Raw genomic sequence first — 13,022 nt, 5'->3', positions numbered from 1 at the left:
TTAGCTTATTTCCCCTGTCTTGCCATTTTGATCAATACTAAAATGTAAGAACCTTGTCTAAACATCATGGGGTACTTGTCCAGATTTTCAGTTTTTAAATTTTTCAGTTTTGAAAAATTAAATCACACTTTTTGTTTTTACTTTAACTATGACATTGCAGACGTTAGCTCGTGAAAAGTTACATAGAGTGAGGAAGCTCTGGGCTACCTGAAGATTACTGGCCATTTCATGAGGCATTTCCTTATGGTCTTATGGTTTGCTTGGAAAGCAAGGAAATCATATTTCATGCGATCATTCAGGAACATTTTAGGATATGCATCCATTATTGCAGAAAGATAGGAAGGCAGAATCTACCTGGACTCACGTACCACTCCCCAACCCCCCTTCCCCCAGATTTCCTTCTAATTGCAGTAAATTCATTTTTAATAAGTTTTAAATTTTAATCAAAGTAATACATGCATATAAAGGATTTAGAAAAATCAACCAGTACAAAAGGACATATAATGAAAAGCAGTAAATCCCCACCCACCCTTCTCAACTTTTGCTTTCCCAACCCAGAGGCAAAAACTTTTACATGTCTGTTTAGAGGTTAACTCCATTTTTCCTAATAATATGCTTTTCTTACTATTTCTTAACTTGATGACATGAGGCATTTTCTGCTGACTTCCTGCTGTTCCCTTGGTTTTCCTCCCCCCTCCATATGGTTGTATCACTATTTTTAACTCTTCTGTTTGTTACCTTGTTCACTTTAAAAATCTAACCCCTAAATCTGTCTTACTCTTTCAACTAGAGACAGTATCTGGACTTCCTAGTCTAGGAGAATAACACCACTGTTCCATTTCCTCCTCTCTGCCTGCCAACTTGTTGCCTGTACTTGTCAAAGTTGGTTAACATTCCCACTCTGTTCTATAACTATAATTAAGTCTCCCCTGCTGTGCCTAGAGATTTACTCTAAAAATGAAAAAGCATAACTAATATTTCCATTGTAATGATTATTTAAACACTGTGCACTGAGTAGCAAAGTTGAACTTTATGATTGGATTTTCTGTGACTGCAGAGTCTTGACCCACGTGCCAGTGTTCAGATTCCCTTTCTCACACTCCAGGCAACGCTTGAAAAACAGGCCACGTCTGAGGTTGCTTCATATGTCAAGCATGCTCTCCTTGTACAGTTTGAAATGTTTGTTTTTCCCAGTAGGTTCTGTTTGCCGTTGTTGTTTCTTTTGGGATGAAGAAATGTATGCCCTCCCGATCATGAGATAAATTTCTGTTGCCTGGAATCGATTCCATTCAGTTGGAAGTCTATTCACTTCTTTTTCTAATTTGGAGGATTTGCCTCCTATTTGGACCATTCTTGTACAGTTTATCTTTTTTTAAGTTGTTAGTAACTTTTCCTTTTTTCCCCCTTAGGGCATCCTGTGCTTATTGTCATTTCCCTACCTTCGGTGCTGTCTTTTGTTTTATGGATGCAAGAACTTCTCAAATATTTCTGAGGATTTTCAGATTTTTAAGTTCTGTTCTTTGAATTGGCTATTTCCTTGAGATTCAACTTTTCATTATATCTTAGGCTTTTTTGGTTATATTGCAGGCTTTCCGCAAATGACTTCTAGCCGCGCATTTATATGAAAAGATGGGGCAATGGCAAGACAGGCCGGCAAGTCTGTGTGCGCGAGGCGAGCTGGTCGCTTTGCTCTAGGGCGGCTGAACTGGTGGGTGGAGGTCAGCCATCCTGCTGGGCACCCCCCAATGCCACAGAGTTAGTTGCTCTAAATATGTACCTGCAGGCGCACGTTGAGAATCACTGAAGCCACGACGTAGAAGTAGGGGAAGTTCACGCGCAGCCGCCAGGCCAGGTCGAAGAAGGTGATCAGCGTGCGCGTGAGCCCCTTGCAGAAGGCGCCGTACGAGCCGCGGGCCGCGGCCGAGCGAGACAGCCGCACCGCCAGGCCCGACAGGGCCGCCGCCGCCGCCGCCGCCATCGGTCTGGTTTGGCCTCCCATACAGCGCCCAGAGCCCGGGGCCTCCCACCGGCTCCGCGGACAGAGGGACGCACGCGGGGGAATCGGCGCGGGAGGTGGATCGCGCGGCCGCAGATGCGAGCTGCGCTGCACGGCGGGCGCCCTCCTCCTCCTCTGGCTGCGCTCGGGCCACCGCGGTCCCTGGTGCCCCTCCGGGCCGCCGGGCTAAGTTGCCTCGGGGCCGCGCGGGGCGGGGTCGGGCTGGGCGCCAGGGATCAGGAGCCCCCGGACGGCGAGGAGGGGAAGGTTGGGGGGGGGGAGCCGGAGGGAGGGGGGAGGGGCGTGCAGTTTACCCGGGAGACCTAGCTTCCTGACCCCGGTGGTTTTTTTTTTTTTTTAATTTTTAAATTTTAACGGAAGCAAAACGAAACTTGCTCAAAACGTTAGAAATGTTCCTTCATAAGCACGATCTTGAGCAGCTTCGAAGCGTGAACGTGTTTCCTGTTCCCTCAAATCCCTTTAGGAATTTTTTCAATCCTCAGTTGTGAGCTAGTACAAATACACCAAAACCACTAATTTAACTTTAAGATGTGTACATTCTGTTTTACTCATTCAAGCGTCTTATTTTTGCTTTTGCTTTACATCTGTAGTATTCTGCTAATGGGAAAAGTTATACAAACAAGTTTTTAGAGATTGTCAGCAGCACAATGAGAACAATGGAAAGCAAATTCCCTGCTTAGCTTCCCATTCCCCACCCCTCCCCCGCCGTGAACTGAGGTTACGTTTCCTGTATGTACTTCCAGATGTGATGTGTTGATACAGTGCTCTTACCATGTCAATAATGTACAACTACCTCACTCCCTTTGACGACGGATTATGACACCAATACATATGTTGACTAATAATGTTCAATAATTCATTTAACAAGTCCCCTGTTGATGGACGTTCTGAATGTTTCCAGTTTTTCTTATGCCAAAAATTGTTGCAGTGAGCATCAGTGTACACATGGATTTGCAAGTGGCAGAAAAGGATGAATAATATGATCCCATCTTCATTTATAAAAAACAATCACATAAGCATATATATTTAGTGTTTGAGGTCAAAAAGTTTTACTAATACATGTGGTTGATCAAAGAAGTTTAGAGATGAGGGCTCTATTCAACACTGAGTGTTAATCTTGGAATTTTTTTCCCTCAACATCATAGACAATAATTACATCTCATTATTCTTCTAATTTGCTTTTATTTATCAGAGAAGCTGAGCAACTTTTCTAAATTTCTTAATTTTTATTATTGTTTTACTCATTGCTTGTAAAACATTAAAACTTAAGTATATATTATGAGAAAAGTAAAGTTCCTAGGATCACAACCCCCCGAAAGAAAGACTATTAACAGCTTGGTATATATTTTAATCAATTATTTACATATTTAATAAGCAAGGCATATATACATATTTCACACACAAATCGTAAAACAAGAGTGAAACTGTACTAACACACTGCCCTGACAGTTGTTTTTAAAAATAATGATATATCTTGCTTATCTTTCCATATTGATTCCTTTATTTATTTGGTTGCGCCGGCGGGCTCCTTAGTTGTAGCATGCAAACTGTTAGTTGCGGCATGCATGTGGGATCTAGTTCCCTGACCAGGGATCGAACCTGGGCTCCCTGCATTGTCTTAACCACTGCACCACCAAGGAAGTCCCTCCATATTGATTCCTTATGATCAATAATAGGGTGTATTATTCGTTATGGTTGGCCAGTAATTAACTGAAGGATATTTGGATGGTTTCAAATTTTTCACGATCATAAGCAGTGTTGAGATTAACATCCTTGCATGCATATCTTTGTACATGTCTCTGATATTTCCCTGGGATACATTCCTAAAGGTGGAATTCTTGGATCAAAAGGTTTTCACCTGTTTAATGATTTTGATACATACTGTCAAACTGTCTTCCATACAGCTTGTACCAAGGTATCCATGAACATCCTCAACTTTCGTAATAATGGGCATCGACGTTCTTTTAAATCTTGGACATTCTAATAGGGTGAAAATGCTATCTCGTTTTAATTTGCATATTTTGTTTACTAGCGAGGTTAGACATCATTCATATGTGTAGATTTCATTGCACATTTGTATGTAAGGAACTACTCTTTCAAAAGATTTGCAATCTTATAGAAAACAAATTTATGGTTACCAAAGGGGAAAGGAGGGGGAGGGATAAATTAGGAGTTTGGGATTAACATATACACATTACTATATATAAAAGAGATAAACAAAAAAGACCTGTGTAGCACAGGGAACTATATTCAGTATCTTGTAATAGCCTACAATGGAAAAGAATCTGAAAAAGAATATATATCTATATATCTATATCTGATCACTTTGTTGTACACTTGAGACTAACACAATATTCTAAATCAACTGTACTTCAATTGAATATATATATATATATATAAGTAAACATTTGGACAAGCTAAAAAAAGATTTGAAGTCTTAACTTTAATCAGTATTTCCAACTTTCGTGTAAAAAATGTTGTACCAATTTCCACTCCCTCAGGCAGTGTATGAGGCTGTCCATTTCTCCACACCCTCACCCATATTATTATGATGTATTATTTTATTATCGCTAATCTAAAAGCAAAGCAAATAATGATTCTAATTATTTTAATTCGCTTATATTTGATTACAGTTGAGGCTGAATATTATGTTCATTGGTCATTTCTAGTGGCATCAAAAGGAAGGACGGCCCCGTGGGCGGGATGACTGGAAGGCAGAGGGAGGGCTTACAACTAATATGCAGACTGAAGGGTCCTAGAGACCCCAGGGGCAGTGGCAACAGCAGGGAAGAGGAGAGTTAAGCAACTTTCCCCTCTCTTCCCCTCTGTCTCCTTGCCCCTCAGGCTGCCCAGGCTCCGGTCCCTTTGCTCATTTTTATATTAAAATTTTTGCCTAAGGCAGGCAGAACAGCACAAGCAGCCGGAAAATGATGAAATCTCAACCCCAGCTTTAGGAGAGACATAGAGTACACAAAACAGCCTCAGGTAATGCATTAAACAAAGGAAATAATGCTTCCTTCTCCATCACACCAGACATCACGAATATAAAATAGTTGTAATAGGCCACAGTTACTGTTTTTGGGAAACTGTACAATCTTTTAGCTCTTCTTTCCCACAATAGAGCGTATATACCTTGATTCTTCTGTCTGAATCACCCACTCTTAGTATGTATGGGAGGAATATAATGTTTTTAACTGCTATATTGGTCCAGAGATAACAGATTTAAATTTAATGAGAGGCTTTTGAGTAGAAGACACTGAATGGAACAAAGGTGTTTACCTCTCCAAAACAAATAGAAAAAATTTTAAAGAAATGCAAGGTAAATTCATTCATAAAATTAGTGGAGGGGGTGAGGGTAGTGGCCCAAAGTGTCTGATAAATTCCTGGAGTGAATACAGATTGGCTCAAACTGAAAAATAAATCTCAGGCAAAGGTTGCAGCAGAAGCAGAGCCACTTTGGGGGAAGAAGGACCAGGTATGGAGAGTAGACATGGGAGGATGAGGTAAAAGGAGAAGATTATTTTAAAAGTTGTTCGAAAAATGGCTGAATAAGTTGGGCTCTACTTCCACCATCATCTTCCCCTCCTCCATCACCAGTGGAGGATTTTATCTCCTGGATGAAAATGAACAGTGTTTCTCTAAAGAAATTGAGTGATCTGCCCGCAAAAGGCTAGGGCTCCAGAATGGGGGGAGGAGGATGGGTGCCTGTGGCAGAGTAAAAATCGCCACAAATGTTTCTTTTCCCTGAATCCATAACTTTGCAATGACATTGCAGATCTGTCAAGAGGTGATCTGTTTCATTTTTCTTGAAGCTACCTTCTAACTTGCTTTGGTCAATGGGACATTGGCAAAAATAGTGCAGACAAAAGCTAGAAAAGTGCTTATGCATTGGGACCTGCACTCTTGCTAGTCTTGTAAACCTGCTGCCACCAGACTGGATGATGACACACATGACCCAGTTATCCCTGTATCCCCAAATGGTAGCCAACCAACCCCTAGAAGTAGTGTCACCAAGACTGCTAGCAGCAGCTGATGACAGACACATGAGAGTCCAGCTGACACAAGCAGAAGAATAGTTCAGCTGAGCCCAGCCCAAGTTGCCAACCCCCAACAATTGTCCATTAAATAAATGGTGGTTGTTTTAAGGCTCTAAGTTTTGAGTGATTTGATCTTTGGTGGTAATTACTTGAATCATGGGGCCCCTAGGACTGAAAGAGAAGCATGACCCATTTAACCAAAAGAATTCTGGCAAACAGAAAGTTGGGTCACCATGATAGAGTGTCACAGCCCCTCAGGTTGTATATCCAGGGTCCCTAGGATGAAGGGGAGACTGGGAGCCTTGAGGAAGGATGCTATGGTAACACTGGAATTATGTACTGTAAATCTTCCTAGTTACCCCCCAAAGGACCCACAGCAGTTTCCCAAGGTAACTGTGCAGAGGAGAGATAAAAATCCTCACACTCTCCAGGGATTGTTAGACAATGGCTCTGAGCTAACACTCATCCTGGGGATTCAGGGCACCACTGTTGCCCACAGTCAGAGTGAGGGCTAATGAATGTCAAGCGATAAATGGAGTTCTGGCCTAAATCCAGCTCATGGTGGGCCAGGAGGGTATGCAAACCCACTCTCTGGTAATGTCCCCAGTTCCTGGGTTTAAAGTTGTAACAGGTAAAACCACCAACTGGCAAAACACCCCAACTGGCTCTCTGACCTGTGGAGAAAGAATTTTTCTGTTAGGAGGAGCCAGGTGGAAACCTGGAACTTATCCTCCTTTCCAATTTTGTAGCAGTAACACCCAACATGAATATAGCACTTGTTACATGCCAGATACCCTTCCAAGCACTTTACATACATTAACACATTATTCCTCAAAACAGCACTACAAAGTAGGTACTATCTTTTGTTTTGTTTTGTTTTTTAGGTATTATTGTTTTTTTATAATTTGTTTTTTTATTGAAGTATAGTTGATTTACAATATCGTGTTAGTTTCAAAGTAGGTACTATTATTGTACACATTTTACAGAAAAGGAAATTAAGGCATTGAAAGCTTAAGTAGCTTGCCCAAGGTCACCAGTTAATAACTGGTAAACTGGAGCTTAAACCAGAAGCGGGCTCCAGAGTCCATGCTCTTAACCATTATATTGTACTGTCAAAATAGTAAACCAAAACCAATATTGCAGGCATGGGGGACTCACAGAAATTAGGGCCACCATCAAGACTTTAAAATTCCAGGGTAGTGAACCCTATCACATCCCTGTTTGATGTACCTGTTTGGCTAGTGAAGAATACAGAGGGCTCTTGAAATGGAAATGATGTATATGGATTGGCCTTGAACAGGTTCTGAAGGCACAAGTAAGGTACATGAGCAGTGGCTCACACTTCAGTGTGCCTACACCTGCCACATTGCCTTCCCTTTGCCAATCCACACTTACGGTTTCATGGGGACCGTTATGGACTAAATTGTGCCCCTCCCAAATTCATATGCTGAAGTCCTAACCCCCAGTATCACAGAATGTGACTGTATTTGGAGACAAGGCCTTTAAACAGGTAATTGAGGTTATACGAGGTCCTTGAGGTGGGCTCTAATCCAACATGACTGGTGTTCTTATAAGAAGAGGAGATCGGGACACAAATAGGCCCAGAGGGAAGACCATGTGAAGACACATTGAGAAGATGGCAGAGGAGAGGCCTTCAGAAGAAACCAACTCTGCTGATACCCTGATCTCTGACTTCTAGCCTCCAGAACTGTAAGGAAATAAATTTCTGTTGTTAAGGCCACCCAGTCTGTGGACAGAACCAATGGGATATATATAGATCTATATAAGAGAAGACTTATTATAGGAATTTTCTCACACAGTTATGGAGGCTGAGAAGTTCCACAGTCTGCTGTCAGTTAGCTGGAGAACCAGGAAAGCCAGTGGCAGAATTCAGTCCAAATCCAAAGGCCTGAGAACCAGGGGCGCTGGTGTAAATCCTGGAGTCTGAAGGCTAGGGACCAGCAGCTCCATCGAATGTTTGAGGGCAGGAAAAGATGGATGTCCCAGCTCAAGAAGAGAGATAATGCTCCCTTTGCCTTTTTGTTCCTTTCGGGCCCTCAAGGGATTGGCTGATGCCCACCCACATTGGTGAGGGTGGATGTCTTTACTCAGTCAGGAATCTATTGAAGTACGGCTTTGCGTGACATAAGGGCATTAGCCGGAAGCATATTGCTGCGGCATCCCAGCCCCACACAGGAGTAGCCCAGAAAGACAGTGAAAAAGTAAAATCTTCCCTGAGAACATAATTTCAAGTGGTATATCTGGTTGTTCACTTTGCTTGGAAGGAGAAATTGCCTAAGGTGTGGCTCTATACTGTCTGATGTTCAGGAACTTGGAAAGAAAAAAATTGTAGTACTGGTGACCAGAAGGTTTGGGAGAAGTCATATGTGGTTGGACCTCTAGGAATGGCCACAGAGTATGAATACATTTGTGTTCCATATAAATGCCCAACAGAGGGCACCAACTGTGATGAAGGCTCTCAGTAATCATGTGAACAAGATGACTTACCTAAGAATGTCAGCCAGCCCCACTCTGAAGCTTGCTCAGGGGCTCATGTGCGAAGTGGCCATGGTTGCAGGGACAGACGCTCTGCATAGGCTCAATTACATGGATGTCCCCTCACCAAGGCTGATGTAGCTATCAGAACTGTTGAATGTCCAACCCCGACCTGCCAAAAGCAGAGGCCAATAACAAATTCCCAATATGCGCCATTTCCTTGGGGTGGGAGGGGGCTCCAACCAGCCATCTGGTGGCAGGTTGATTACATTGGACCCCTTCCATCATGGAAGGGATGGGAGTATGGACTTGCCTTCCCTGACTACAACACTTCAGCCAGAACCGCTTTCATGGGCATACTCACAATTATGATAGCCCACACACACTGCTCCTAAGGAACTCATTTTACAGCAAAAGGCAAGAAAGAGCTAAACAGAATTCACACTGGTCATACCTTATCCTCCATCATCTAGAATGGTGAATTGCCTATTCAGCGTCCATTTGCAAGTATTTTCTTCATGTCCCCTTGATTTTGGCCTCTGCTGATTTCAAGGTCTGATTATTAGTCTAGCGGAAGAAACAACAATGATTCCATTGAATAGATTGTTGAGACCACAACCTAGCCATTTGAGCTACATGCGTCACTGGTCCAACAGGCAAAATATGGGTTTGATTGGTGTGATTGATCCTGATAATCAAGGGGATGTTTGGTTGCTCTTACACAATGCAGGCTGGGAGAATTAAGTCTGAGACTCTGGGGCTCCTCTTAACACTGCCATATTCAGTGGTCAAAGTTAATGAAAGATCACAGCAACATCACATAGGCAGGACCACTGAGGACTCAAACCTCTCAGTAATGAAGCTTTACCTCAGCCTGCCAGGCAAAGAGAACTTGATAGCTGAGAAACTGGCTGAGGGCAAGAGAAAATGGAATGAGTAATGGAAGAAAGAAGTTACAAATACCAACTATGGCTTTGTGACTAGTTTCAGAAACAAAATGGAAGTAGCTGTTCATATTTTCTTTTTTCCTTATTTTTGGGTGTGTGTGTGTGTGTATGTGTGTGTGTGTGTTTTGGTTATTACATGATTATGGTGAACTTAAAGAGGAATGAACATGGGTCAACAATCCTAAATTTAGAGCTGGGTGTGGTAACTTGTAAGACTTTGGGCGTCCTCTTTTGGGGAGAAGTTGAGTGTGATTTGTTTTGTACAAGGCGTATGGAAATGGAACATCTTATTGTTGCTGTCGTTGTTATTTAGAACTTCAAGTGTGGAAAAAGATTGAATAGACACGCATCATTATTTAAATCTAATCTGTTACTGAAAATATGTTGGATACCGCATTTTTGGATAGCAGAAGCCTATCTTTTATTAGTTTAAGTGGGGAAAGTAATGTTTCTTAGCTCACCCAAACCAATTTTCCCAAATGTTACTAAAAGACTCTTTAAAAGTCTATATAATCCACCAAAGTTTTCTGCGTAATATGAAGCATTTATAACCCAACTATCTAGCTATTTAATATTTAAGGAACTCACTAGTTTATATGTTTGTGTGCAGTATGTGATGGATGATGCCATAAAGTATAGGATATGAATTACACTCCGTTCCACATTGCAGGAAACACATTCTGTAATATAAAGAGAATCAAGTCTTATGCTTGCATTTTATCTATTTTACTTTTTAAATTATTACACTATAATGTTACAGTAATCAAACAGTGTGGTATTGAAGAAGAGATAAATACACATATCAATGGAACAGAAGAGAGCCCAGAAATAGACCTACACACATACGGCTAACTGACTTTTACAAAAATGAAAAAGCAATTCAGTGGAGAAAGGACAACCTTTCAACAAATATGTTGAAACAATTGAACATCAATAGGCAAAAAAAAGAAAAATTGAATCTTGACTTAAAAATAATACTTTATTAAAAAATTAATCCAAACTGGATGATAAATCTAAATGTAAAACATAAAAGTATAAAAAATTCTAGAAGAAAGCACAGGAAAAAAATCTGTGTGACCTGGATTAGGCAAAGAGTGATTAAGCATGACACAAAAGCACAATCCATAAAAAAAAGGATGAATTGGACTTTATCAAAATTTAAAATGTGTGCTCTTTAAAAGTCACTGTTAAGGAAATGAAAAGACAAGGTACTGCCAAGAATTTGATAGGATATGAGATTTTACCATACTTAGAAGATAAAAAGTTAACCTGTTACAGTTTCGTGGATACTGGCAAAAGACTCCTGGGTTTGAGACAGGTGGCCTTATTACTCCTGGAAAAAGTCATAGGTAGAGGAGGTGATGCAAAGGCTCTGTCATGGATGTTGGGACACGCAGAGGTCTACATTACAGGAGAGGGACAGTGGGCTTGGGGGATTCATTGCTTTTATAACAAGTGGAAACAAGCCCTCTCTGTCTAGGGGAAGATGTCACCTCATTCCTCAAGGCTGTTTGCAGTGATGAAAACACAATCCCAAGAAATGGCCAGGTAAAGAGCAGTCAGGGTCTTCCAGTCTTGGCATGCCCATCAGAAAAATGTGCAAGGGCGCTAGTGGCCCACGGTGGTCCTCTCTCCCAACATTCCACCCTTCAGCCCAACACATTCTTGGCCAAATTTGAATTTTTGCATGAGTATGCCACTCTAATCTGACCCAGAGAGTCTGGGATCAAATCTGTTGAATTTGTCTCATAAACTATTTTCAAAAGAACTCCAAGCTGCAGGATGAGACCACCTCGCAGCAGTGACCTCATGCACCCCTCCCAGAGTCCCGGTCTCATCCAACTCTGAATAAGTCCTAGCGGGCAACACTAGGTCTTCTTTTAGACAGTAAGAATAGAGTCTCAGTCCAGACGATTATCCATAACAGCCCACCAAAGGGAGTTTAGACATCCTGATGATCTTTGATATCATTGCCAATAATTATAATTTGATATCATTGCCAATAATTTCTCCCACATACAAACATATAACCCGAAGGGGAACAGTTCAGGATTTGTTGTCACCTTTACATTGGTTTGCTTACGCCACATGGGCAGCGTCACCAAGTATTTGCAGCCTCAGTCTTCATACATGGCATAACCCAAGGCCACTTGGATGTCAAGAGAAACATATGAATTGGAGCTAGATTGAAACAACATTGTACAGGATCACGTGTTTATACATGTTCACTTTCAGGAGCTGCCACTGATGGCATCAGGAATAACAAAATAGTTCTAGACCTGTCATAACCACGTGAGTTTTTCTGAATTCATAGCAGCTGCTGCCTGACTCAAGTGACAATGCTAGCTAGATCCAGGACACAAAGACAACATTAATTGCCCTCCAGCCTTGTACCTCCCAAGGTCTAAGGTGTTCTCTCCCAAAGTGCTGGGGATTGGTAATTTCCCTCCTCTGCCACATGATCGGCGTGTCCCATCCCAATACCTATAATTTCACCTTTTCTCCAATCACCCCTTGCTTGTATCCAGACCTTTCATCCTGGTCATTGCACAGGAGGCAGTCAAGAGATCTCTTTCTGGGGATAGCTGCATTCAGTGACCAAACTGCCCCACTAAGGTGTGTGGACCAAGCGGAGTAGAGTCAGAAGTCGTTCCAATGCTTAACAATATCAGATACTAATGGATGGTAGGGTGTGTGGAATGTTCATCAAATACTTTGACTATTGGCCCATTACTCGGTAACATTTGAGAGAAAAAAAAAAGGATGCACCATTTGTCATGCTGCAAATGGGCTGGAGAACTGAAAACATGACACAGGTAAGACTCACAGAAGCCGTATGGTGTGGTTGGAGTCAGCTGATCAGACTGAAACAGCAACACATCAACTTAAAAAGTATCAAAAGTGCTGAGACCATTGGTAGCACTGAGGCGGACAGTCAAAGGTCTGAGGTAGACAATCTGTCAGGAGGGAGCAGGGTCAACGCCCCATGCCTTGGGGCCGCCATTGTTGCAAGACCAACAGGCCACCTGTTGGCAAGAGTCACAAGTCTGGCACATAGTAGTGGTTTCTGCATCAGAAGCAGAGTCCTTTAGTTTGTGCCCAGTCCCCGATGCCAGATGTGTTACCATGTCTGGTGGCATTCTGGCAGTGCAGGCTTGATCAGCAGCTTGATTTTATTTAGTTGGTCTCTTCAAAGAACAGGCTTTTACCGTGGGCATCCCTGTGAGTGACCCAGGCAGTCCCATCAACACCCACAGTTTGTGTTTCCACAGTTTACGACCCCCAAAAGAGGGGGTAGTCTGCAGTCTTTCAACTGACAGATCCAATGGCCAGGCCATTGGCAACAGCCCCGGAGTCAGTAAAAGTATAACAAGTTTCATCAAGGGAAGGGTTGACCAGATTTATGAGAACAGCCTTGAATTCTGCCCATTGAGCACAAGTGTGATAACACTGCAGTCAGGGCTGTTGATTTGGAGGAATTCTGACGTCATCTATACCATAGAAACTTTGGACATCAGAGGATAA

At 42.2% G+C, this 13,022-nt stretch overlaps 1 protein-coding gene across 1 annotated transcript; it reads right to left on the bottom strand.

Moving 5' to 3' along the window:
- Window positions 1–459: 459 nt before the first annotated feature.
- Window positions 460–2,224, bottom strand: LOC133082130 (small integral membrane protein 10-like protein 2A). The gene has a single exon (XM_061178584.1). The coding sequence runs from the start codon at window positions 1,997–1,999 to the stop codon at window positions 1,766–1,768; it is 234 nt and encodes a 77-aa protein (XP_061034567.1). The 5' UTR covers window positions 2,000–2,224; the 3' UTR covers window positions 460–1,765.
- Window positions 2,225–13,022: the final 10,798 nt, after the last annotated feature.

This window comes from Eubalaena glacialis, chromosome X, assembly GCF_028564815.1.
Source record: "Eubalaena glacialis isolate mEubGla1 chromosome X, mEubGla1.1.hap2.+ XY, whole genome shotgun sequence".
NCBI classification, from domain to species: domain Eukaryota; kingdom Metazoa; phylum Chordata; class Mammalia; order Artiodactyla; family Balaenidae; genus Eubalaena; species Eubalaena glacialis.
This window is presented reverse-complemented; position numbering and strand designations above follow the sequence as displayed.

What these genes read in the sequence shown, in the direction of transcription:
- LOC133082130 (XM_061178584.1), bottom strand. Translation starts at nt 1,999, where the DNA reads ATGGGAGGCCAAACCAGACCGATGGCGGCGGCGGCGGCGGCGGCCCTG.